Raw genomic sequence first — 27088 nt, 5'->3', positions numbered from 1 at the left:
GCAACCATCAGGATGCCAAGACCTTCTCTTCTCACTTTGATATTGGGTAAATTACATTTTTAATTATTGCACTTTTTATTGTTCATGATAGATGGAAATTAAAGATTACAATATAATAAGAATAGTCTTCCTATAGAATCGCATATCTCAATGTTGATATCATATTAATATTTCGTCCTTAAAACAGTTTAGTTAAAGATTATGAACCGAATGATTGATTGTGCAATCTTGAGCTTTTCCTTTTTTTCTGAAACTGAAATTAAAAGTATTTGCTAATACCAGAAAATAACTTATCTTTTCTGTTATTAGCAATGTTAGTTTTGGTATTAGTTCTCCTCATAAATACTGATACTGATGAAGTACAAATTGATTTATCTGTATTTTTGGCTGATTTTGAAAAGTAATTCACCAACAAGTTGACTGCTCTAAGCAATTGTTCTTTTCAATTTTATTTTCTTTATGAAAATGATCTGTTCAACTATAATGATATAAATAGTTCTAACAATAAAATATTTATATAATTCCTCACACAATCAACAAATCAGTAGTCATTATACATCTTAATTCTTTCCTGTGTGTCAAGTCTGTGTGTAAGCTTGTTAAGATTACTTAAGATTACTTTTTAAGGTTAATTAAATAAAAACAACTAGCACGTGTTTCAGACAGCTGAGACTGATAAAGGCATAGTGAAATAAATAACATTATCTACAATATTTAATTCTCTTATTGAAGATGAGAAAATAAAAGGAAATCCAAATATACACCTGTTTATAATGTGAGAATGATTTATATAATGTAAAAATATTTTGGTTCCCTGCATTTTGGTTAGTCATGCTGAAACATCTTATTAACAAAAATTTAATGTACTTTGAATCCCAATATGAAGAAATTATGCAAGAAGTGCTCCATAATAACCAAAATGAAGAGAACGCTGATGATGACTATGAGCTTGTAAATATGGATGATGGTGGTCATAAAGATATAAACTATGTAGATCAGTTTGATTCTAAACCGGATGATGACAGTGTGGAAACAGACAATTCAGAACAGTGTCAATCTTGATACTACAGATCACAGAAGTACGCTGGACTATAAAGCTATTTAATTATTATGATAAATTAACCCACTAAGCAGTTTTCACTATTATTGTAGACTGTCACCTGCCTTCTATCATGACTGCACACCAGTTTATAGCTAAAAGTGCCACAGTACCTAAATTAATTTTAAGTTTAAACAAACAGCTTAACGTCTTCTTGCACTCTGTAGATGAGCGGTTTCATCTTTGCTTCAACAAAATGACACTTCCTCAAAACTATCTCACAGCTTTATCCGCACTAGCATGTTCTTAAAAAAAAAAAAAAAAAAACTATTCTCAGAAGAAGCAATACCACAAATTCAGCATTTCACACTTAACTGCATTTCCGAGGATATACAGTTTCACTTCTGTTGCAGAATTCATTTGAGTTTTTTTCTTTTCTTTTTTTCATTTTGTCATTTGTAACAAGATATTTCTTTTATTTATTTATTTTACAGCAATTAAGAGCTGTTTAATGTAAATTCTAGCAGCAGTGCTAAACCCTGCTCCCTTCCTGAATACTTCAGTTCCAAATTTTCTCCAACACTTTCTCCAACACTTTTCTTTGTTGTCTGGCTACTAGTATGTGAACACTGTATGTAAACACATGTGTAGCCAAGGCAATGACTGTTATCAGCACCAGAGCCGTTGAGAAATAGAGTTGCAACACTTTCATAGGCTTCCATATGAACTGAGGAATGTGGAAGTAAAGCGTGTCATGGAGGACCCAATAGTTTCAAACAACCAATAGTTCCAGCATTGAAGCCCATTCATTGCTTCTAAAGCACACTCACTGGTAAATTGAAGAATTTTTGACATTTTAATGCATTAGTTGACCTCTCATAATCTGGCCAGTAGTGGTATTTTCTGAAGCGCATTATAGTTGATGTTTATCATTAGATAATAGACAGTTATACTATAATTGCAGTTAGATAATGACACAAATATTTTAATAGCAACCATAACCAGATGCTAGTTGTCATATTTTTAAGTTTTTAGTCTTTCTGCAATCTTTTTCTCCTTGTATGAGGTTGAATAAGTTTCAGTAAAGAACATTTAAGGAATAACTATAATAAAGATTTTAACTGAATGCAATTGGTTGCCTTGTGTTTCTAAACATTATTTTACATTTTTTCATTACTTAAATTACGCAATTGCTTGCCTTTTGTAATATTCACTTATTTTGTATGGTTAGGCTATGTGAATATCATTAAATAACACTATGATGCAACAATGCAACACAGTTGCACAAATTTAACAGGCTCTTTAAATATGCTTAATTCTTTGTTAATGTTTTTCAAAGATTCGATTTCGCTAATCGTGGATTCTGAATGCATTGCCACAGATTTCGCCTTTGCTTTGCAGTTTTTCGATTGGTGTTTTGACACAAACCTCTCGTGGGGGCGGGGTTAACAGTGATCTACTCTGATTGGATACTGACCTTTTGATGGACATGTGCTCTCTGATCGGGAACTACAAACGTCACTCAGTGGCGCCAGAGAGTGGTGTGCATATTGGAAAGATCTTGCGGTGATTTTCATTACTAAATATGTAAATAATATTTGTTCTTCGATCATCTCAGTCTGTAAAGATGAGCTCTTGTCCTTCAAGGCAGCTTTAAGTAAGCTTGTGTTACTGAATGCCAGAAATAACAGCAACAAACTGTAGCACACTTTAACATGAAAAACTTGTATCGATGTTATTGGTTACTTCAGTAACACAAGCTTACTTCAAGCTGCCTTGAAGGACAAGCTGAAGAGGAAGATGATGCCGCTCCGTGTCTCCTGCAGGGGCGGAGCTAGGGGGTAGCCAGGGGTGGCCATGGCCACCATGGAAATAATCACGGCCACCACACTGGCCACCCCGATCATAATTGTGATCTATTATAGATAAATAATAATAGTTTCTTAGATTTTGATCAAAATGACCTCGATCAATCATGGCAAAACGATTACATTCGGACTGTTGAATCACTTGTCACTTACAGGCAAATGTGCTATCGCGAGAGTTACCATAGTGCACGTTTCTTTCCAGCATTTGTAAAAAATCGAGGACTGAGAGAGACGAGGAGTGAAGCTTCACTTTTGTGCCTGGTTCAACTTGTGTTTGAGCACAAAAACACATCTTTTCAGGTGAGTTACGCTGCTTTTTCTTCTGTGTGGGCGTATCCAAGCCACGTGCTTCAGTGAAACATTAGAATCTGAATAGAGCATTCAGCGCTGGCGCAGAGTCACATTAGATATAATGAAGGGAGACGTGAAAAACGAACATTGCGTTGTTTTCATATGGATTACTTTAGCAAAGAATATTTGTTTTCGCCAACACATTTGTTTAGTTTAAAAGTAGACATAGCTCTCACGTCTCTTCATTGAGTATTCACTGAGTTACAGTTCTTTTAATGACGTGTTTATAAATGAAAATCAGCGCAGACAAAGGCTGCAGACAGCACACCTTGTTTATGTTTATTTTGTAAGTGCACAAAGTTTTGTTCTTATTATGTCTGTATACAAAAAAAGTAGACCCTTTACAGATTCGATTGATGTATTGCTCTTATATGTACGATCAAAACTGAAAGTGTAATTTAAGTTCTTTTCGGGGTTATCAGGAGAAAATGATTTATAACAAGAATACGCGTTAATTTTATACAGTAACATTACTTTTCCATGTAAACACGCTAACGTTAGATGGATGTGAATAACCGTTGCGCTCTCATCATATTTTACAGCTTGTAAGTTTGCTGAATTTTCATAGTTTGCACTTGAAATAAAATTCACTTCAGTAAATAATTTCTTGTCCTTATTAAATAACTTGAGAGTGAGTAAGATTATGATGCTCAGGATTTTGGTAAACTTGTTTGCTTGCAAAATAATGTTTTTTGTGCCACCCCAAAGTCACTACTCTTCAGGAGCCACTGGTCTCCTGAGAGCTCATCTTTACAGACTGAGATGATCGAAGGTCAAATATTATTTACATATTTAGTAATACAAGGAAAGTGTTGCATACAAATCACCGCAAAAGCTTTTTTTCTTTTTCTTTTTTATCTTAATGTAGAGAACAAAAACATACAAAATTATAAACATACATCACATAATATCAGCTAGAAAAAAGGAATAAAGAATAAAATAGAACTAAAGAAAAGAAGGCCAAAATCTAAACAAAATTAAACATGATTAAGGGCATATTCTTATATTAAGGGCACGGTCTTTATAGCTTTCTTATTAGTAGATACTGAGATTACATTCAAATAGTTTTCCATTTCTTTTAGAAAAACAGAGAAGACAGGTTTACAGATGGAGAATTTACATTTGTGAATGTGAACTTTGTTTAGGAAAAAAATGTAATTAATAACAAAACTGATGTTTTCGTTTGTGGAGTTAGAGTCATAATACCCAAATATAATGTTTTTTCATATGTACTGAGAAGCCTCACGCAGCAAACGACTCACTTTCCTCGGGGAACGAATCACTTTCCTCACCAGCAAATGACTCACTTTCCTCAGCGAATGACTCACTCACGCAGTGAATGACTCACTTTCCTCAGTGAACGAATCACTTTCCTCACGCAGCGAATGACTCACTTTCCTCAGCGAACGAATCACTTTCCTCACCAGCAAATGACTCACTTTCCTCAGCGAATGACTCACTCACGCAGTGAACGACTCACTTTCCTCAGTGAACGAATCACTTTCCTCATGCAGCGAACGACTCATGCAGCAAACGACTCACGCAGCAAACGACTCACTTTCCTCAGCGAACGACTAACTTTCCTCAGTGAACGACTAACGCAGCGAACGACTCACTTTCCTCAGCGAATGACTCATGCAGCGAACGACTCACTTCCCTCACGCAGCCGGCGACTCACTTTGCGCAGCCGGAGACTTTCTACAATATTTAGTTATAGCTTATAAGTGGTGACTGTCAGTTTGTGCACGTATGACAGGATTTTTCCGAAAAAATTAATATAAAAAAGTGAATCATTTGCTGCTGAGGAAAGTGAGTCATTTGCTGTGTGAGGTGAGTGTGTATACTGATGCACCGCTGGCCTATCAGTGGTAAACTCAGTGGCTACTGGCAATTATACGGTGAATTCCCGTGACAAGTCAGTAGCCTTATTTTTGGACCGGGCCGCACGCCATACTATGGCGTGTTTCTGAGTGTAGTGACATGACTAAAATAAGTGTACAGTTTCTTCAGAACTCGAACAAAAAGAACATGTGATCAATGTCAGATTTAAATCTTTGTATAAACTTCTTTAGAACCTGTGAATGAGCTTAAAATTAATTTCTTTCATATTGTCTGTGAAAAATAATTTTTGCGGTAGAGACCAGATTTAATCACTGCGATAGCTTTCATTATGCACGGCCCGCACCACTGAGTGACGACTGTACCTCCCATAGACAGTAAAAGAAATGGACACTGCGACCCTGTTAGATTCAACGGAGAAAAATGAAGTCAATTAGAAGCACGCACTTCCTGGGGGTCGGGCGTACTGCGCAGACTCAAACTGAGCTTGATGAAGTAGATGTCATGTGAGCAACCTGTAAATCTTCTTATCTGAATCACCCACCGAATCTTGCAGAGAAGGCGACCATGAACAGGAGCAAATTTTGGTAAGTATTGTGATTAATTATCTCCCTTGACTTTATGCCTCCACGTCCCTCCGATAGCCTCATAGAAAGTAAAAGATTGCCTGCGAGCTTCTCCTCCTGTCCATATGGTAATTTCTCTACTGTTCAACAGATGGTGCATTCAAGTAATCTCGTATAGATTGTATTTACGAGTTCATAAATACAATATAATGTAAATACAATTTACAATATCGTAAATACCAGTGGGGAGCTGGGGATTTTCTTTAAGCCCCGATCTGTAGGAGTTGGGGGCGTGTCAGTGATTAACATGGCGGAATATACAATACTTAAAGGTATTTTAATTGTGATATTGTCAGGCTTTTATATTCACAGCGCAGTTAATCGACGACCCATAATATGATGGCATTATAATATAACAATGCAAATTGTAACAATAAAGTTGGCAGCGGCTTCATAAAATAATTTAAAACATTAAAAAACGAAGTATACCTAATGCATATTTCTTTGTTCTTCATTTTCTACAACAAGAGTTTAAGAACATTGCTGTATTTTTGTGTTTTTAATTAAAGGGGGGGTGAAATGCTCGTTTTCACTCAATATCCTGTTAATCTGGAGTACCTATATAGTAGTACTGCATCCTTCATAACTCCAAAAAGTCTTTAGTTTTATTATATTCATAAGAGAAAGATAGTCTGTACCGATTTTTCCCGGAAACACACAAGTGCCTAGAGGCGTGACGTTTGGGCGGAGCTAAAGAATCACGAGTGCGAGTAGGCTTTTGCGTCGAGAGCGTTTGGAAGCTGTGACATTACCCAGAGCCGTTGAAAAACATATTTAACGGCTCTGACATTGCCTTGAGGAATATCATCCAAAACAAACCATGGCTAACAGTCAGATTCAGCCGTTTATTTATGATCCAGAATCAGATCCCGAGGCTGAAACTGAACGAGAGCAGCAGCAGCAACGACTCGCTCCGAGCGGGGCTCGAACCCGGGTCTCCGATGGGGGGCGGACGCACTAACAAGGAGGCAGAGATATTTTAAGCAGTTTTACTCACCGCCTGCGGTTCCAACACACGATCGTTGGCCTTTTTCGTTGGGATTGCATCATCCTTAAGAAATCCGTCGTCAAACTGGCCCTTGTTTGTAAAACAAGCATCTTCGAAATGCAGGGAACAAATACTTGCACAACTCCGTTGATGCTCTGTAAAAATAAACTCTGTCCACTGGTCCCTTAATGCTGTTTTTTCTTTGGTAATCTGTGCAGGGTTGTCTTGCCCTGGCAACCAAAAACACTCCTCCTTCTGTGACTCTCTCTGCTCTGCTATACGGGAGCGCGCGCTCTTCCGGCAAACGTGCCCTCAGGACCCATATAAGGAAATTCCACTCCATCTAACGTCACACAGAGCCATACCCGAAAAAAACTTTCCGAAACTTGTGACAAACCGGAAGGAGTATTTTTGGAACAGAAATACTCCTTCAAACGTACAACTTAATTTTTGAAACTTTGTCCATGTTTAGCATGGGAATCCAACTCTTTAACAGTGTAAAAAACTCAGTATGCATGAAATAGCATTTCACCCCCCCTTTAAGAGAAAGTACTCCACCATCTTGCTCCGACCAAAGTGACTTGAACGCACATGCAGTCATAAGCACGACTTCCCATTTCGTGCGTACGAACTTCCCAGGAGGACTTGAACGCACCAAGAGAGTCGCTGGTTATGACGCAATCGTTAGCCTATTTTGTACAAAAAACACTTGTACGGGGCCATAACGTACAGGTAAGATACAAGGTAATGGAGCCGTTTATACATTTTCGTGTTTCTTTAGAAATAATTAATAGACAAATGGAGTCCAATATCAATATCAATATCCAATCAGGGTAGATCACTGTTAACCCCTGCCCCCACGAGAGGTTAGTGTCAAAGCATCAAACGAAAAACTGCAAAGCAAAAGTGAAATCTGTGGCAATGCATTCAGAATCCACGAAAACGAATCTTTGAAAAAACATTAACAAAGATTGAAGCATATTGAAGTCCCTGTTAAATTTGAGGAACTTTGTAGAAAATGACACATTTGAGAGAGGCCGTGCTCAGAGGACCTACAATTATGTACGGTATTTGAAAAATAATTTTTAATTTAGTTTTTTTAACATTAAAGCAAGTCAACATATTCTGTTACACCAAATACATTAAATAATGATCTTTAAAAAACATCATATTACCCCCTTTAATAATTCTCTAGTGGCCCGTATAGTGGAAAAACATGAGAAGAAATGCATTTTCGCATTAAATGGGTTATTTTTGAAAACTGGTGCATGAAATAAAGCTGCTCTTAATTTTAATTTATGACTGCAGTGTTAATAATTTTAATAATAGGCCTATAATTCATTGTATAAATGAATAGGGCATGTTTAAAAAAATAATAATAATGTAATACATTTTCAGCACTGCACATCATGGAAATACTTGAGTAAAAGCCTGTCATACTTTCTTATTGATATATTAAAAATATTTTTAACATTGAAAAAACAAGTAAAATTAAGCTCCACTGAAGTGCCTTGAAACAACGTGCAGCGTTGTTCTTTGTGGTGTGTGCTGCGGCTGCCTAATCATTTTAACAAATACATGCTGTAAAATGAAATGAAAACATGAAAATATGTATATAAACATGTATATAAAATACCAAAAAAACATAGTTATATTTTACTATAGTTAAACCATGGTAAAAACAGCATTGTGTTTTGTGTTTTGCTACACTAACCATAGTTTAACCAAGGTAGGCTATTTGTAGTAAAACTGTGGTTATAGGCTACAATTGGTAATAAAAAATGCCAAAAAAATGTATAGTTAATACTATTGCTAATTTTCATAAGCGATTGTGTATAATAATCTGAAATAAATGTTTTAATAGATCATGACATCACAAAATATCAGGGAGTGAGATTTATTTGATTGTGTTGTGAAGGAGGGTTACCATAAGTAATGCAGAATCTATCAGTGTGACAGTAAAAATCTTGCCTATCATCATTTTCCCTAATACCTGAAAGGTAATTGTTCATAAAAGTGTAAAAGTATTGTTGGACATAGTGCTATCTTATGCACCTGCTAACTTTAACTGTTTTTAGTTTAGTAATAAACTTAAATCGTTTTAGGAACTGCAGGTCCTAGCCGTAGAAACCATTAATAATGATTTATATGGATATTACACTATAAGTTTTAATGAGTTTATGCAACTTTACACATTTACTATTACTATACAGTATTTAGCTAATTTCTATTACTCCACTTACATTAGGTCTGAAATATATATTCTAAGTTACGTTTTAATCCCCTTGAACACACTACAAATGATCTACATGATGCATTGCTCTGTCTGTCATAATGAAATAATTCTGGAGAAACTGCCTGTATGTGTGTGTGTGTGTGTGTTTATATAAAGTCTATTGTTTACAGTCCTTTAGCAGGCATCAAAAAAGCTGTTATATGTTATATATTGTCAAACATTCATAGTTTTTCTTTCCTTCATTTAATTTCATATGTTGGTATTAATTCAGTGTATTTATTATGCTAAAACTTAAAATAATTTCAACCAAAACTGACATGGTTTCTAGGGAGCAATGTTTTTGTCAAATATAGGGAAAACGTAAAGGTCCCATATTGTCACAGTTGGATTTCCTGGCTTTTTTCATGATAACTGAGGTATAGGGGCTATTTAACTACCATATGAATTTCAAAACAGTCAGTCCACAGTAAAATGCACACAGCCTGCTTAAAGTAGCTGTGATTTTTCATGAACCATTGTGACTTCCATAAAAAGTTGACGTCAGAACTACACACACAGTCCCCTCTTTCAATCACTAACCCCGAGCACCACCCACCGTCCCACTCTCCTTCTGTCAAACCCCCAGACAGCATTTTGTCTGTGCCATTGCTGTGCATTGAGCAACAACAGCACTGAAACATGTCGGAAAGATGAACATTAACCACGAAACCAGATCCGCCGACCTGTAATGTTACACTCTCACTCAAAGGATGGACGATCTGACAGGATTGTTACTATGAGGAGAATCACATCTTACTTGTACAGTAAATAAAAACTCATCTTGTCTATCTAGAAAGTCATGTTGAAGACGTATAAACATTTACATTTCAGCAGGCAACTATTTTTACAGCTATATTAATGTGCCAGTCACAATAAATCACAACAATGTTTATATAATTACAAATTATTATATATAAATCGTCAGTTTGATGTTTTAAACACATGCACAGACATTTTTTCGTAAATGACATAATGAGATGCAAGAAACATATGGCAAGAAATCTGTAGATTTGTCCATAACAACAAAAGACAATACTTTATTGAACCTTTCTGCAAACACAAGCATTTTTGATGATCGTTTCTGTGCAGTCCGCTTGTTTAATCACATTCAACCATAGCTGTCATCAGTTCATTTGTCTGGCAGTGGCAGCAGACATGCAATAAAATTTCTAATTTGAGGCTGTATTACGTTGATTCTGGCTCCCAACATCACTACAAGATGATATTTTAAGCTCATTGTAGCTGTATCTGATCTGCCAATCAGAAGAGAGGCTCATGAATATTAATTAGACATGCTAAAAACTACCTGTTCTTAGGGAGTACTCAAGATTCAAGATTTTTATTTGTCACATACACAATTATATAGAGCATTTTTAACCAACAGTGAAATGTGAGTCAGGTCTGCTCCACCGACAGATGAAAAAATACATAAATATAGCTATAAAAGTTAGAAATAAAAGTAAACAATAAAAATATAAGAGTAAAATATAGAAAAGATGTATACTGTAGAATTAAATATAGAATGGCAAATAATGTGCATGAAAGTAAACTATAGTCTTACACATTAAGATACACAGGGATGTACAAGAGGCAATGTGAATATGTGCATTATACTGTAGTCTTAAATATTAAGATACACAGGAATATACAAGAGGCAAATGTGCAAACAGGGTGACACTGTCCGTTTGTCTATATGAGGTAGTGAATGATGAATATCTTACTGATAGGGTGAATATTAAGTGGAGACATGAATATGTTAAGAGGCTGGTTTTGAGTTTAGGAGCCTGATGGCCTGGTCTCTCGGTTTTTGCCATCAGGCTGCGGAAACGCTTACCAGATGGCAGCAAAGTGAAAAGATGGTTATTGGGGTGGATGGAGTCCTTGATGATTTTAACAGCTCTGCTTTTGCAGCGTTTGAGGTAGATGTCCCGCAGAGAGGGGAGAGCAGACCCTGAGATGCACTCAGCTAAGCGCACAACTCTCTGCCGGGATTTGCAGTCTTGACTGGAGCTGTTCCCATACCATACTGAGATACAATGAGTCAATACACTTTCTATGGCCCCTGAATAGAAAGTTTTCAGGATTACTGGTGAGACTCTGAATTTCCTCAGTACAGTCTTTGTCTGGCTTTATTAACCTGAGTTTGAATGTGAGTAGTCCAAGTCAGGTCCTCTGAGATGTTTACACCAAGGTACTTGAAGCTGCTCACCCTCTCCACAGGGGTCCCGCTGATCATAAAGGAGTATAGGGCTGCTGCTGTCTCTTCCGGAAGTCCACAATCAGTTCTTTAGTTTTGCTCACATTCAGAAAGAGACAATTGTCCTGGCACCATGATGTTAATTTCTCTATCTCATCCAAGTATGCAGTCTCATTATTGTTGTAAAAGAACCACAGTATCATCAGCAAATTTGATTATAGATGTGGTTGATTATAACTGTGCGAAGACACGCAGTCATGTGTGTAGAGAGAGTAGAGCAGGGGACTCAGGACTAGGGATGGGTACCGAAACCCGGTATTAAACTGGCCCTGGGGCTAAATTATGAAAGTAGTATCAGTAAGATCTGACGGTATCGGTTTTGCTTTCGGTACTGGAGAAAAAAAAGTACTATGTATTTTTGCTTAATAATGTTGTCGTGCACATTTAATCTCGCCAAACATTTCTAATGTGCGATCATATTAAGACGTTTGTCCGTGAGATCTGCGTGAACTCTCATGCACGCCGCTGATGCTGCCTGTCAGTCACACACACACACACACCCACACCACAACGAGCGCACGCACATGCATTAACTGTACGTAAACTCCTGCTTAATAATAAAGAGTGACGATGGCGAAGAGATTTGCTTAATATTATCGTGCACATTTTATTTTACCAAACATTTCTAATTTGCGATATTATTAAGACGTTTGTCTGTGAGATCTGCAAGAACTCTCCAAATACTTTGAAAACAACTCTCAAATATATATTTTTTGCTATCAGTGTGAAAATATTTTCTCTAAAAAAAAAGTGTTTCTCTCGAAACGCTTTTCTTTGCTCTTGATGCAATTTCTTGCTCTCGTGTCAGGATTTTGCTTTCACTGTGAGAATTGTGTCATGGGCGGGGCCACGTTCCTATTGGCCAGTCGGGTGAGCATCGTCTTGTCTTGGGAGTCGAACTGAATCATTACATCATTGTTCGGTTCACCTGCATAGATGCAGCCTCTGCCTTATGGCTAGTTAAGTTGAGCACGGACACTCCAATGTTTGGGTAAGATGATGACACACAGCTGGCTGAGCAAGTTCAGTATCACTGAAGATTAAACATTAAAAAATAGCACTCATATTCATGAATTTATGTGTATTATATTATTTGCTTGCTAATCGCCAGTGCTTTAAGTGGCCCAAAAGAGGTGCCGGTACTCTATTATAGCATATATATATATATATATATATATATATATATATATATATATATATATATATATATATATATATATATATATATATATATATATATATATATATATATATATATATATATATATATATGTTTTTTTATGACTCCCCTCATCCCCATTGTAAAAAGAAAAAAAAAACATAAAAAACAAGACAATTGTAACAGTGCATAAATCAGACCTTAACTCTAATGAGCTTAAACTTATTTTTGTACACAGTGCCCGAACTGTCAATCACTCCTGTACGCGTGCATCACTGACTGTCCTCATCGCAGCTGCACCTGCAGCAACTTGCGCTCTTTTCATCAAGCTTTAAAACAAAAAGGGGACAAAACGGTCGTATTGCCTTTGTGCATATGGATTAATTAGATAAATAAATAAATAAATTCGTGCCTAGCCGCCTACGGTATTTTTGTTTAGAACAAACAGACAGTCCCGAATTTTTCGGGATTTCTGGTCAAAAGTCGATTAACGCATATACGCGTTTTAAAAGGATTTCTGGTCACCCTTCCTGAAAGAGCTGCTGCATTACTTCATTAGCTTGCGTCTGACCTGCAACGATATCACACAGACTTGTTATAAATTCAGCCAGCGAGTCGTCTAAGTCTGACCGCGCTGTTCTTTTAATGTTCATTGTCTGAAACCAGGACAGCATAGGTGTCGTTCACTGTCTTTGAGTATCACAGATCTGAGCGATCGCGTATCACAGATTTTCTCCGGCCACGTTGAGTTGTAATTGACAGCGGGAAAAACGACGCGATCTTCACTGGAGTAAATGCTGACAACCCTCGTTGTCATAAGTGCAAAACAATATTTGCATGCAAGGGCGGAAACACAAGCAATCCGTTAAAGCATCTTTCAAAAGTGCATTATGTGTATCGACTGCCTAGCTAGCTCATCTCTGGTTGTTGCCCCATCTACGTCAGGTATGTATGCTAAAATCATGTTGAATCAATGTTGTTCACGTCTTTTAAAATAAATTTAAAATATCCCTGGTTTGCTAACCTTACGTAGAAATTCTGATGATTTCTTTTGGGAAAAATGAGAATGAAATCAACATATTTTCTACTTGTTTTTAAAATTCCAAATAAGGAAAAATCAGTATGTAAATGTAAACATTTATTTGGCTAACTTAAATGCACAGCACCTCAAGTTAGTTTACAAAATAACCAATTGCCACATTTTGCAACCTTTTTATTATATATATTATATATTATATTATATTATATAATATATATATTTTTTTTTAAGCTGCAGCTACTATGAACCAACCAACTCCTACTAACACCTCTGGTCCAAGACAAGCCCATTATTAATTTTACATAAAAAAAATAAAGAAATGTTAATTCTGTTCTCTTAAAAAATAAAACACACACAACACAAAGTACCGATAAGAATACCGTTAAACTACCGGACCGTTAAGCAGTATCGGTAAGAGTAGTAATACCGTTAAAACCTTAACGATACCCATCCCTACTCAGGATACCGCCCTCTGGGGCTTATACGTTCAGGGTGATGGAGTTGGAGATGTACTGGCCTAGTTTCACCACTTAAGGTCTGCCAGTGAGGAAATCAAGAATCCAGTTGCATAGTGAAGAATTCAGGCCAAGCTCCATGAGTTTGGAAGCTAGCTTTATGGGGACTATAGTATTGAAAGTGAGCTATAGTAGATAAATAGCAGCCTTACATAGTTCCTGTTATTGCTGTCAATGTGTGTGAGAGAAGAGTGCAGGATGTGAGAGATGGCATCATCAGTGAATCTATTTGGGCGATAGTTAAACTAAAGAGGGTCCAAAGTATCCGGGATGGAGAAGCAGATGACGTTTTTAACCAGTCCCTCGAAGACCTTCATGACTATTGATGTGAGGGCAACTTGACAATAGTCATTCAGACAAGAGGGTTTATTGCTCTTATGCACAGGGATGATGACAGATTTTTTGAAGGAGGTGGGAAGCACCGATGTTACTAGAGACTAAAAATAGATGTAAACAAGCCAGTGAGCTGATCAGCGCAGGATCGCAAAACACGGACAGAAATCAAAGCATGGCTTTCTGCGCCGGGGGTTCTTGAACGAGCCTTTGTTTATATTCCGGTGTGAGGAAAATGACGACATGGTCCAATTTCCCGAAAGTCTACAAGCTTTGTAGGCACTTTTAAACTGATTGTAGCAATGATCCAGTGTATACAGTCCTCTGGTTGGACAGGATACATGTTAATAAAAATTAGGCATAACCTGCCTGAGGTTGACTTTGACAAAGCTGGAATTGGCCCACTTTATAGACACAGCTTTTGTGCAGCATATACATTGTAGTCTACTGGTTCAGGAAACAGTCTTCATCCTCCATAAAATGCTTTGCACATATCTTAATATTTGGGTTGAACTGTTCCAGAACAGCGTTGTAAATACTTAACCACTGATTTCAAGTCGTGTTCTCTTTTGGAAGGCCAAATTAGTTTCGCTTTCACAATAAAACACACAGTATCTCCACGACATGGCAGCGGTGGCTTCAACAGTGAGAAGAAACGTCACGCTGCCTTTCTTTGCATGAACATTTGGGGCGGAGTTATGCAAATCTTTCCACATCGTGACATAGAGATGAGTGGGCGTGTTAGAATGAGCCGTTTTAGGTAGAAATGGTTAACTCTTAACTTTTATGAAGAAGGAACCTTTTTGATTTGAGACTTTAGTCTTTGCAACTTTACAAATCTTCTTAATGCACCAAGAACTTGTAACACTCCAGCGAGAAAGGAAAAACTGAAATCACATCATATGTCCCCTTTAAAACAAGAGATCGGTCTGAGACAATGCTGACTAAATAATAGGATGTTTTTTCTTGCTAATTCATATATAACTGTACGTGTACAATATGTTTAAATTACACTATATATATATATTTTTTTTTTTCATCTCAACAGCCAGTGCTCTGACTCTGACTGCTCTGACAGTAACTGGTGAGTAACAGACTGTTAGTCACTCATATTTACAACAGATATTATTCTAGCTGCATCATGACATAACCAGTCACTGTGTTGGGTAATTTGCAAGTTTAGCATGTTGTTAGATGTGAGTTGTATCATAATGGAGTTATTTTATTTTTTAGGAGATGTTAGTACCAGACTGGTGAATGGTAATAATGACTGCTCTGGAAGAGTTGAGATCCTGTATAATGGCCAGTGGGGGACAGTGTGTGATGATGCCTGGGACATGAATGATGCTGCTGTGGTGTGCAGACAGCTGGGATGTGGAAGAGCTGTTAGTGCACATGGCAGTGCTCATTTTGGCCAGGGTAGTGGTCCGATCTTGCTGGATGATGTTGGATGTTCAGGAAGTGAATCATCGCTCACACAATGTTCACATCTTTCTTTTGGAATACATAACTGTGGTCATGGTGAAGATGCAGGTGTCGTCTGCTTAGGTAAAAGTACATACATATTTTTTTTAATTACATTTTTGTTGTTCACCTTGGTATTTTATGCAACATTGTGCTACTTGCTTGCAATAAAAAAAGCAATAGGATACTACAGCAATTAAAACAACATAAACTTTAAGAAAACTTGTGAAATAAAAGAGGCTATGCATGTTTGGTGGTTTGCTCCCAACAATGTCAAACACATATGAAATACTTACAACATGCCAAAACAAAATTTTTGATCACATTGTACTTTTATTTTTAATTCTAAGTACCAGACATAAGGTTGGTCGGTGGGTCTGATTCATGCTGTGGGAGAGTGGAGATCAATAATAATGGCCAGTTGGGAACCGTGTGTGATGATCACTGGGACATGAATGATGCTGCTGTGGTGTGCAGACAGACACAGTGTGGATCAGCCATCAGTGCTCCTCATGGAGCTGCCTTTGGTCAAGGCAGTGGATCGATCTGGCTGGATGACGTTGGATGTTCAGGAAGTGAAAGAGCCCTCACACAATGTCCACACAGAGGACTAGGAACACATAACTGTAATCATGGTGAAGATGCTGGTGTTATTTGTTCAAGTAAGCCAAATCTTTAACATATTTACACATTACTTTTGGGGAAATAGCCAACAAAAATTGCATTATTAAGCTTCATGAATGTCATGTTTACACTACATTATGTCTTAACAAATTGTTTAAAATAAACACATATTTATTTTGCAGGTGAACTGCAGATGCCGACTCTTTCCCTGACCTCCACACATGCAGCTGTTTCTCCTGGAGAAAATATCCAGTTCAGTTGCGCAACACCTAAACCAAGATGCGAGGCTAAAGCTGAATTCCAGCTCTTCAGAAACGGACCATCTGTATCCTCCCAGACACATGAATCTAGTGTGACTTTCAACCTTGTTAATGTAGACGTCTCACATCAGGGCAACTACAGCTGTCGTTACTCCTACCAAAACAACACTATCATATCACCTTTGAGCAACACTGTTATCATCACTGTGGGTGAGTGCAGTCAACTTAGTCTCATACAGTAGATTGCATGCATTAGTAAGTAGAGTTGGAGTACCTACTTGGACTTGAGTCCGGTTTCGAGTACAGTTTTTAAAGGACTTGGACTTGTCACGGGCTCCAAAGCATTTTTACTCGAACTTGACTCATACTTGAGACTTTTGGACTCGGAAATCTGTCACAGTCCTACCGAATCCAGGGACAGTTGATGGAAACGTCACTGACTCAATGGATTATCACAAATTTGTTTTTAAGTCTTGTCCAGTACTTGAAAGTCGACGGGTTTCTATGCTCACACTGAAAGCACGTGCCTCTCAGTCAGTGTGCGAATGTTCTTTCATTTAAGTTCTGTTATTGCTACTCACTTACATGAAAACTTACTTATGTCAAAATGCCTGTCTTGGAGACTGTTCATGTAAATGCAGTTGGTTTTGTCTTAAGTGAACTAGAACGGTTGGGAGAAATACAGCTGTGGTAAAATATTTGATCTATGCATCAGATCTTAAAGCAACAGCATAAACCTGCAGCCGCCAACTGTGTCATAAAAGTTAATCAAACAAAAGAAAAGGAGAAAATCACTCACTGCTCTTGACTGAGTCACTTACGGTAATAACTTTATTAAGAATCATCTATATTTAATGTATACAGCGAAGATAATTTTTACATTAATTACTTCTTACTTTTGCTAATTTCTAGAAGTCTTTACTTGGCTACTATCTGAAAACAATTTTTTATTTAATTTGTATTTTGGAGTTATATATTTATTTATCATTTGGCTTGAAAGTAATACTTGGAGTATTTACTTGCCTTCAGTAAGCTTGAGAATGTTTTGTTCCCTTAGTTTATTATTTTTTGCTTTTATATTAGTGGCACTTTCTAGCTTCAAAGAAAAATCTATTTTCTAACATTTTTGTGGCAATAGTTTTTATGGGTCCAAAATCACCCTGGGTGTGCATTATTTCAAATAATTCAATGGCCTGTCATCAATTAGTCCTTATATGATGTCATTTATTGTAATTAATGAAACTATAAATGCATAAAAAAAACAGGTGTGAGTTGCCTGTGACTTATGCAAAGTATATGTAGGGCTTTTCTACACAGTGTGTGCCAATATACAGACTATAGGTTTATCCCTCACAGACAAATTTTCATCCAAGTAAATGCCCTGTCTAAGGGGTCTGTGTACACCTGGCGTCCATTCGTTTTTTATTTTATTTTTAACCAAGAAATTAAATTGCATTTTTTTTTCTTATTTAATGGTTCAAACACTGATGAATAGAATAAGCATACACAAACTAATTTTGATTATTCAAAACTCATATTTAATTTTAAAAAAAATCATATAAATTATATAAAGCTTGTTATTATTGAGATAAAAGGCACATTTTCTGCTCTTAATGTCTCATTCAGCAAGATACCTCATTACCCCCACTTTTGAATTTATACATTTACTGTAACAATGAATAAAGTCAAGACCCGCCCTTTAATTTTTTCACATTCTAAAACCTGTTTGACTCTGAAATATGTCACAATATATAAATCAATTCAGCCATAACTTCTGTTATGTGACTTTAAATTTGCTTAGCAAAGCGGGACATAAATTATTAAAGGGGTCATGATGCGATTCAAATTTTTCCTTTCTCTCAGGAGTGTTAAAAGCTCTTGGTGCATAAAGAAGATCTGCAAAGTTGCAAGACTAAAGTCTCTAAATTCTTTATAAAATTAAAGACCCATCAACACCTTCCTAAAATGGCTCCTTCTAACACGCCCCTTCATGTCTACGTCATGATGTGGGAAGATTTATGGATGACGAGGACTGTTTCCTGTGAGAGTAACCTACAATGCCGGTGTCTGTCACTATAAAGTAGGGCAATAACAACTTTCCAAGAACAGTCTGGTGCTTCTGACTCACAGCCTGTATGTACGTTTTCATATTTAAAGAATTTGTCAGTGACGATTCAAACACAAGTTTTGAGCAGTGTAGAGTAGAGCTTGTGGTTTGTTGTTTCTCCGATCACAAATGCAGAAATGTTTTGTTTACTTAGCACGATATGCAACACGTAAAAGGACAGTTTCAGGCATTCTAATCAGTATTATGTCGCCACTGGATGCAACAAATGCCTTGTTTATGATGGGTTTTACTGGTTTTGTCTCAATCCACCAGGACACAGCATCAAAGGATGGTAAAGGGCATAATATTTTAGTCATACGCTAGAGGTAAAAAATTTTTTAGAAGGTGGGGCATAGAGGAGCAACAATGTAAAATGTGTGGAAATGAATGTGTATTTTGAATCTTAAACTGCATGAACACATTGTATTATACCAAATACACAAAATATTGTTCTTTTTAGCAACATCATATGACCCCATTAATCAAAAATCAAAATGAAAAGATGCAATAGAGGTTTGCATTTGTTACATTTAAATGGACATTGCGTTTTTCTAGTTGTAAAGGTTAAAACAACGTTAGAGGGATAGTTCAATCAACAAAATGTGGTTTACTCACTCTCAAACCATCTCAGTTGTATATGATATTCTTAAACCATACATAAATAACAGAGTTTTGTTGGACTCTAACTTGGCTGTTTGGGACACGGACTTGAGTCCGACTCTGCCTATTTTTGGACTCATCTCAGACTCGATTGGTTGAAGACTCAGCCTCGACTTGTACTGGACTTAGGTGGACTTGAACCCAACACTATGTACAAGTGAACTCATTCTGTAATGATGCTTTTGATAACACTTTAGTATAGGGTCCAATTCACACTAATAAGTAGTTGCTTATTAGCATGTCTGTTATTAACATATTGGCTGTTTATTAGTGCTTATAAAGTACATATAATGCATGACATCTATAATCCTACCCAATACTCTAAACTTAACAACTACCTTATAAACTATTAATAAGCAGCAAATAAGGAGTTAATTGAGGCAAAAGTCATAGTTAATGATAAGTTAATAGTGAGAATTGGACCCTAAAATAAAGTGTGACCATGCTTTTTTATTATTTGAGCCATTTTATAAAATGACTATGTATTATATCCTTCGAGGATGGGTTTCGGAAGCTGTTTTATTTGTTTAAAGTAGTTTTACCTTATAGTTTGAGTTTCTATAATCATATAAATGTATTCTTCTTGTTTTCTAGTGATCTTGCAGCAGCCCAGTATTTCCCACAGTGATCCTGATGGATCGTTTAATGTGGGGCTTCAGGGGCCAGTGATCACCTGGGGTCACGGTTTCATTATCATCTGTTCAGCTCAATCTCAGTTTCCTGGAGGATCTTTTCACCTGTACATAGGGTCAAGCATCATCAGGACTGGGTCAGCTGTCAGCCACTCTGCCTCCTTCTTCTTTCCTGAAGCAGATTTTTCCCACGAGGGAAACTACAGTTGTGTTTATGAAGTCAGTGTCTCCTCACGCTCCTTCCGTTCATCTGCCTCTGAACTGCTGCTCATCACTATTATAGGTACTTATAAACTTCAATCTTTCATTGCCAGTGTGTGTATATACATAAGTTGCTGCTAGCGACTGTATCAAGGATCAACCAAATTTCCAGATCCATAGTAAAATGTGTTTTGATAATTTAGCACTTTCTTGTAATGAAAATAGTACCATGTGACTAAAAACAACAAAACAACATATCTCTTTAGTCTATTACCCCTAGTGATAATTATTATAATATGCAGTTTCTCACAAAAGTGAGTACACCACTAACATTTCAGCAACCATTTTAGTATATATCTTCTCAAGGGACAATACTATAGAAATCAAACTTGGATATATTTTAGAGTAGTCAATGTGCTGCTTGTATTGCAGTATAGATTTACTATCCTCTGGAAATAACTTAAAATACAGTCATTATTGTCAATATAGCTTGCAACAAAAGTGAGTACACGCTAAGTGAACATCTCAAATCGGTGTCCAAAGTTGTGTGAGCACCATTGTTATCTAGCACTGCCTTAATCCTCCTGGGCACTGAATTCACCAGAGTAACACAGGTTGTTGCTGGGATCCTCTTCCAGTCCTCCATAATGATATCACTGAGCTGCTGGATGTTAGAAACATGGTGCTATTCCACCTCCTTCTCAATAGGGTTCAGGTCGTTGTGGTTGTGGTCGTTATCTTGTTGTTTCTGAAAGGAGGGCATGATGTTCTGCTTAAGAATGTTACAGTACAAGCAAGAATCCATGTTTCCCTCAATGAAGCGCCGCTCCCCAGCACCAACCGCACTCATGCAGCCTTAGAGCATGATGATATCACCACCATGTTTGACTTTAGGCAAGACACAATTTACTTGGTACTCCTCACCAGAGTGTCACCACACATGCTGGACACCATCTGAGCCAAAAAATGTTTATCTTAGTCTCATCAGATCACAGGACATGGTTGTAGTTATTCATGCTCATGGAAAGTTGTCTTCAGCAAAACTGTTTGTGGGCTTTCTTGTGAGCCAGCTTCAGAAGAGGGTTCCTTCTGGGATGACGGCCATGCAAACTGACTTGTTGCAGTGTGTGGCCTAAGGTCAGAGATTCGACAAGCTGACCTTCCACTTCTGCAACCTCTAAAGACATGCTGGCAGAACTCATGCGTCTGTTTTTATGAAGCCAGCTTCTGCACCTGATGGACAGCATGAGGACTTGACTGCTTTAAACGACCTTTGTTCCACGTGGAACCCATCTTGGAAAAACTCTGTATGACCCTAACATCTGTACTGCAACTCAGTTTCAGGCTGTTACTAATCTTCTTATATTTTAGGTCATCTTTGTGGAGAGCAACAATTCTAGTTCTCAAATCCTTGGAGAGTTCTTTGCCATAAGGTGCCATGTTGAGCATCCAGTGGTCTGTATGAGAGAATTTTACTCAAAGCACCAAATCTTAACTGCTGTAATATAAGATACACAAATTTGTATGGTCCTGTCAAGCAGAAAAAAAACATGAACATGATGAATAGGACACGTGGCTTTGTTGTTACTTACGGTGTACTTACTTTTATGCCAGCTATATTGACAATAATGGCTGTATGTTAAGTTATTTTCAGAGTAAAGTAAATCTATACTGCTATACAAGCAGCACATTGATTACTCTAAAATATATACAAGTTTAATTTATATTGTATCGTCCCTTGAGAAGATATATACTAAAATGGTTGCTCAAGTCACCTTTAAGTAACACTTTTTATCACTGTAGGGGAGAGTGTGTTCAGTCTTGTCTCATTGTCTGCATCTTAGATTACATGCAATAATAACATATAAGTGATCTAATTTTGTAAATTATGACTTTTTTGCATTTGAAACATTTTTGAAAAATGGCTGTGGATTAAATTTTGATCCCAACAAGATGCAGCTATTGAAGCCATTTTTATTTATTTAAAGAAAATAAACCATATAAATGTATTCTTCTCATTTTCTAGTGAACTTGCAGCAGCCCAGTATTTCCCTCAGTGATCCTGATGGATGGTTTGATGAGGGGCCTCAGGGGCCAGTGATCACCAGGGGTCACAGTTTCACTATCATCTGTAACACTGACCCTCAGTTTCCTGGAGGATCTTTTCACCTGTTCAGAGGATCAAACATCACCAGGACTGAGTCAGCTGTCAGTCACTCTGCCTCCTTCTTCTTTCCTGAAGCAGATTATTCACACGAGGGAAACTACAGTTGTGTTTATGAAGTCAGTGTCTCCTCACGCTCCTTCTGTTCATCTGCCTCTGAACTGCTGCTCATCACTATCACAGGTATAAGAGTATAAGATGTATAAGAGTCTAAAAACAATCTGAACTGCTGGTAATGGAAGTTTAATTCAAGCACATGTGTCTCTCAGCCTCCCTGCTTCCTGTCATTGGTGCTGCAGTGTCAGCTGTGCTGCTCTTATTGTCTTTCCTTATAATCATCCTCCTGCTGAAGAGAAGACAAAAGAAAAAAGAACAAGGAAACTCATTTAAAGTGCTCTTTCACAAAAGGTAACATACTTGAGTTTTATAAAAGAAGTCATATGATGTCTTCTATTTTTTTTTACTTTTTCATCCTCACTTTTCTCCTCATAATTGTCCTGTTATTCTCCCTCTCTGTGCAATGTCTGTAGGTGCAGGTAATACATATGCAGGTGCCTCCCATGATAACAAAAATGAAGAAGATGATGAGGCTGATTATGAAAATGTTAGAGCTTGGTGAAAACATGGATCATAATGAATCTGAACAGGACTATATTAATGTGGACTCTGATCATTCTGAAGAGGACTATGTCAATGTGGACTCTGATCATTCTGAAGAGGACTGTGTCAATGTGGACTCTGATCATTCTGAAGAGGACTATGTCAATATGAATGTTATTGAAAATAAAAGTGTGGTCAAATCTGATGATAACATTTATGAAAGTTGTTTTGACTAATACCACGTCATTTGAATGAATTATCTTGGCCAACTTGAAGAACATCACTGCACCCTTGATACATCTTGCAACACCTTGACAGACCTGGGAATAACGCAATGATCTTATTGGTGGACTTCAGCTCAGCCTTCAATACCATCATGTTTGATCTTCTTTCGGACAAACTGATCCAGTTCTGTGGGGCCTCCCAAATCTGTCAGTGGACTACCAGCTCCTTTAAAGACAGGCAACAGCTAGTAAGTGAGGCTGGGAAAACTCACATCTAGGACCCTGACTATCAGCACTGGTGCCCCTCAGGGATGTGTTCTCTCCCCACTGCTATTGTCCCTGTACACAAATGTCTGCACTTTAAAGGACCCCTCTGTAAAGCTCCTGATGTTTGCAGATGTCACTACAGTCATTGGCCCCATCCAGGACTGTGCTAAGTCTGCATATGGTTGAGCAAATGGCTGTGTGGTGGAATCAGAGCTAAAACAGTGGAGATGATAGTGGACTTTAGGAGAAATCCCCCTGCAATTCCCCCACTGTCCATCATAAACAGCATTGTAACAGCAGTGGAGTAATTCAGGTTCCTGGGCACCACCATCACTCAGCACCAAGAAAAAAAAATCATAGCAGAGGTTGTATTTCCTTCACCAGCTAAGTACCTGCCACCCAGTTCTACTCGGCCATCACTGAGTCTGTCCTGTGTTTATCTTTAACTGTCTGGTTTGGTTCAGCTACCAAATCAGACATCAAGAGACTACGATGGACAGTCAGGACTGCTGAGAGGATTACTGGTGCTCCCTGCTTAACCTTGAAAAATGTAAAAAAAAATAAAACACTCAGGACCCCTCACACTGAGCCCACTCTATCTTTGAACTGTTGTCCTCTGGTTGTTGCTACAGAGCACTGACCAGCAAAACAGCCAGGCACAAGAACAGTTTTTTCCCTCGGGCCATATTCCACCTGAACAACACATAACATCTCAGGACTGCACATCTCTACATGACTTCTCAAAACTGTTCATCTATAAATAGCAAATTTGCAGTCATAAATCTTTTTTTTCCTCTATATTTTTATTGCCATGTATATTTTTTTATTTATTGTATATTCTGTTTATTATTAGTGTTATGTTTCATGTATGTCTGTACCTTTTCCTTGCACTGGAAGCTCCTGTAAACACACTTGGCATTAAAGCTTTTTCTAATCCCGATTCTGATTATTAAGTTATATTTGATTACTCTATGAGAAAAAATAAATATGCCATGTTGACTGTTGGATAGAAGCCTTCTGTGTAGCTTTCCTCAGTGCAGGCTTGGTCACAGGTGTGGCATATCAATATAATGATTAGACAGCATGATTACTGCACAGGTGTGCCTTAAGTAAAGTTCAGACTGCACGATTTTCAAAGTAGTCGGGTCACTGTTCTTTTCACACTGCATGGACTATCTTGGCCAGCATTCAGTGGCTGCTGTGTTCACACTACATGATGGATCTGTGACAGGGAGGTTTCACACTGCATGACTTTACAATAGGAAGAATCTCTGACAACACTGTCTGACATGCAAACTACATTTCACAACCAAACACACGCGAGATGTGACAAGAAAACAATGTGATATCACGTGTGCAAGACATGAGTTCTCACGCGAGACTGGGATAGTGAAGATGAAACTAATTTCTACTCATTTTTCTTCTATTTCTTGGTTCCAAATAGACCAAAAGAAAGCCTTCTTCTGAAATGAAGCCATGCTTGCTTATATTGTGCTCTATAACTCGAATATTGAAAGAGTCATTATCTGGCTCGGCTCGGTGTTCATCTTCAGTTCTCTCTTCACAGCAGTTCAGTCAGTGTACTGTTTGAGTACATAAAATACTTCGGGATATTGGTTTGTTTTAACTAAGAGGGAGTCTCAGCCACATTAAAAAGTGAACAGCTTAAGTCATTTGTGGATTAATGCGTATTAGAGATGCGAACCATTTCAAACGATTCAGTTCGATTTGGTGAACTGGTTCAAAAAGATCTGGTTACATCGAATGATTCGTTCGTTGAACCGGATAAGACAAACTGCTTTGTTTTGAACTCTCTCTCACAACAGACACGGAAGAGAAGACAATGCTGAATGAAGTCATAGTTTTTGCTATTTTTGGACCAAAATGTATTTTCAATGCTTCAACAAATTCTAACTGACCCTCTGATGTCACATGGACTACTCTGATGTTTTTCAAACCTTTCTGGACAGTGACAGTAGACCGTACACACAGTTTCAATGGAGGGACTGAGAGCTCACAGACTAAATCTAAAATATCTTAAACTGTGTTCCCAAGATAAATCGAGGTCTTACGTGTTTGGAACAACATTGAGGGTGGAGTTATTAATGACATCATTTAGATTTTTGGGTGAACTATCACTTTAAGTTAAACTGTCCTTAAAGAGATAGCTTAACCAAAAATGACTATTCTGTCATTAACTAGTTGCCTTTGTGTGGTTTCGCACCCATAAGACCTTAATTCCTCTTTGGTACACAAGATATTTTTGATGAAATCAGAGAGCTTTCTGACCCTGCATAGACAGCAATGCAACTTACTCATTTAAGTTCCAGAATGATAGGAAGGACATTGTAAAAGTAATTAATGGTGACTCCAGTTGTTTTGACTTAATTTCATGAAGCAACATGAGTGTTTGCGTCCAAAAAAAAGAAAACACTACTTTACCACTTATTTACAAAAATATTGATCTGTAATGTGCATTCACGAGAGCATCACAACGCATGAGTGTTGCGTTCATGCAACAGAAGACAAAACTGAGGTTGAACCACCAGAGTTACATGGATTACGTTCACAATGTATTTCCTACTGTTCTGGAACTTAAATGCGTAAATTGCATTGATGCCAATAGAGGGGTTCGAAAATTCTCAGATTTCATCAAAAATATCTTAATTTGTGTTTTGAAGATTAACAAAGGTATAATGGGTTTGGAATGACACGAGGGTGAGTAATTAATGACAGAATTTTAATTTTAGGGTGAACTATCCTTTTAATTCTTGTGGAGTACAATTTATACCTTACCTTTCCACTCCCTCAGCTTTCACTCTATCTGTTTTCATACCGAATTGCCACTAATATTGAAAAATCTTCTTTGATTTTGTTTAACTTCTCAATCTCTTCATGTCTGAAGATCTCCCACAGGTCTCAGGGTGTACTCACACTGCCAGTTTGAAACCGTGCCCGAGTGCGTTTGACCACCAAAGCGCGGTTCGTTTGACTAGTGTGAGTGCTCCGAATCGTGCCCCGGGCGCGGCTCGATTGGCCGGCCCTGGCCCGCTTGGAAGAGGTGGGCCAGGGCAACGGTTCAGTTGGACTCGGGCGCGGTTCGCATGCAGTGTGAGCGCTTAACCGTGCCGGGGCACGGAAAAGGACGCTTTGCATCACGTTTTTGCGACGCTCCAAAAACGCAACATGGCAGGGAAAGGGTCGCTTTGGTCTACGGCAGAGTGCAAAACGCATAAAAAAACTAAAAACTGCAAAGTCCTTGCTGCACTTCAGCTGGTATCTTGCAAACATCCTCATGACGAGCAGCACAATTACGTGAAAATGTTCGCCGCCACTAAGGCGACACATCTGTTTAACAACAGGCTGTGGACCAAACAACACAAAATTATCCACAAAGAAAACAGAGCGATGCACTCCATTGTGTTCAGTAGAGCGCCGCTCTTCCTTTTATCCCGAAACCGTCACGACCATAATGACGTAGCGTGCTCCGGCACGAATGCTGAAACCCTATATGTGAGGCAGGCCAGAGGGGGAGTGGGGAGGGGGAACAATCGTACTCGGGCCCGGTTCATGGCAACCGTGCCTAGTGTGAGTTA

At 37.8% G+C, this 27088-nt stretch overlaps 1 protein-coding gene across 1 annotated transcript; it reads left to right on the top strand.

Annotated features, from left to right (window-relative positions):
- LOC113047408 (deleted in malignant brain tumors 1 protein-like) lies at positions 1–22765 on the top strand (the record flags this gene model as incomplete). The annotated part of the gene is made up of 8 exons (XM_026208756.1): positions 1–46; positions 15338–15373; positions 15523–15837; positions 16104–16415; positions 16560–16847; positions 19999–20319; positions 22264–22584; positions 22671–22765. Coding segments are annotated over exons 1-8 (1722 nt in total), but the record flags the coding sequence as incomplete, so codon positions are not given.
- Between the last annotated feature and the right edge of the window lie 4323 nt (positions 22766–27088).

The sequence above is a fragment of the Carassius auratus genome, chromosome 28 (assembly GCF_003368295.1).
Source record: "Carassius auratus strain Wakin chromosome 28, ASM336829v1, whole genome shotgun sequence".
Taxonomy (NCBI): Eukaryota; Metazoa; Chordata; class Actinopteri; order Cypriniformes; family Cyprinidae; genus Carassius; species Carassius auratus.
The sequence above is the reverse complement of the archived record's forward strand: the minus strand, read 5'-3'. Positions and strand labels throughout refer to the sequence as shown.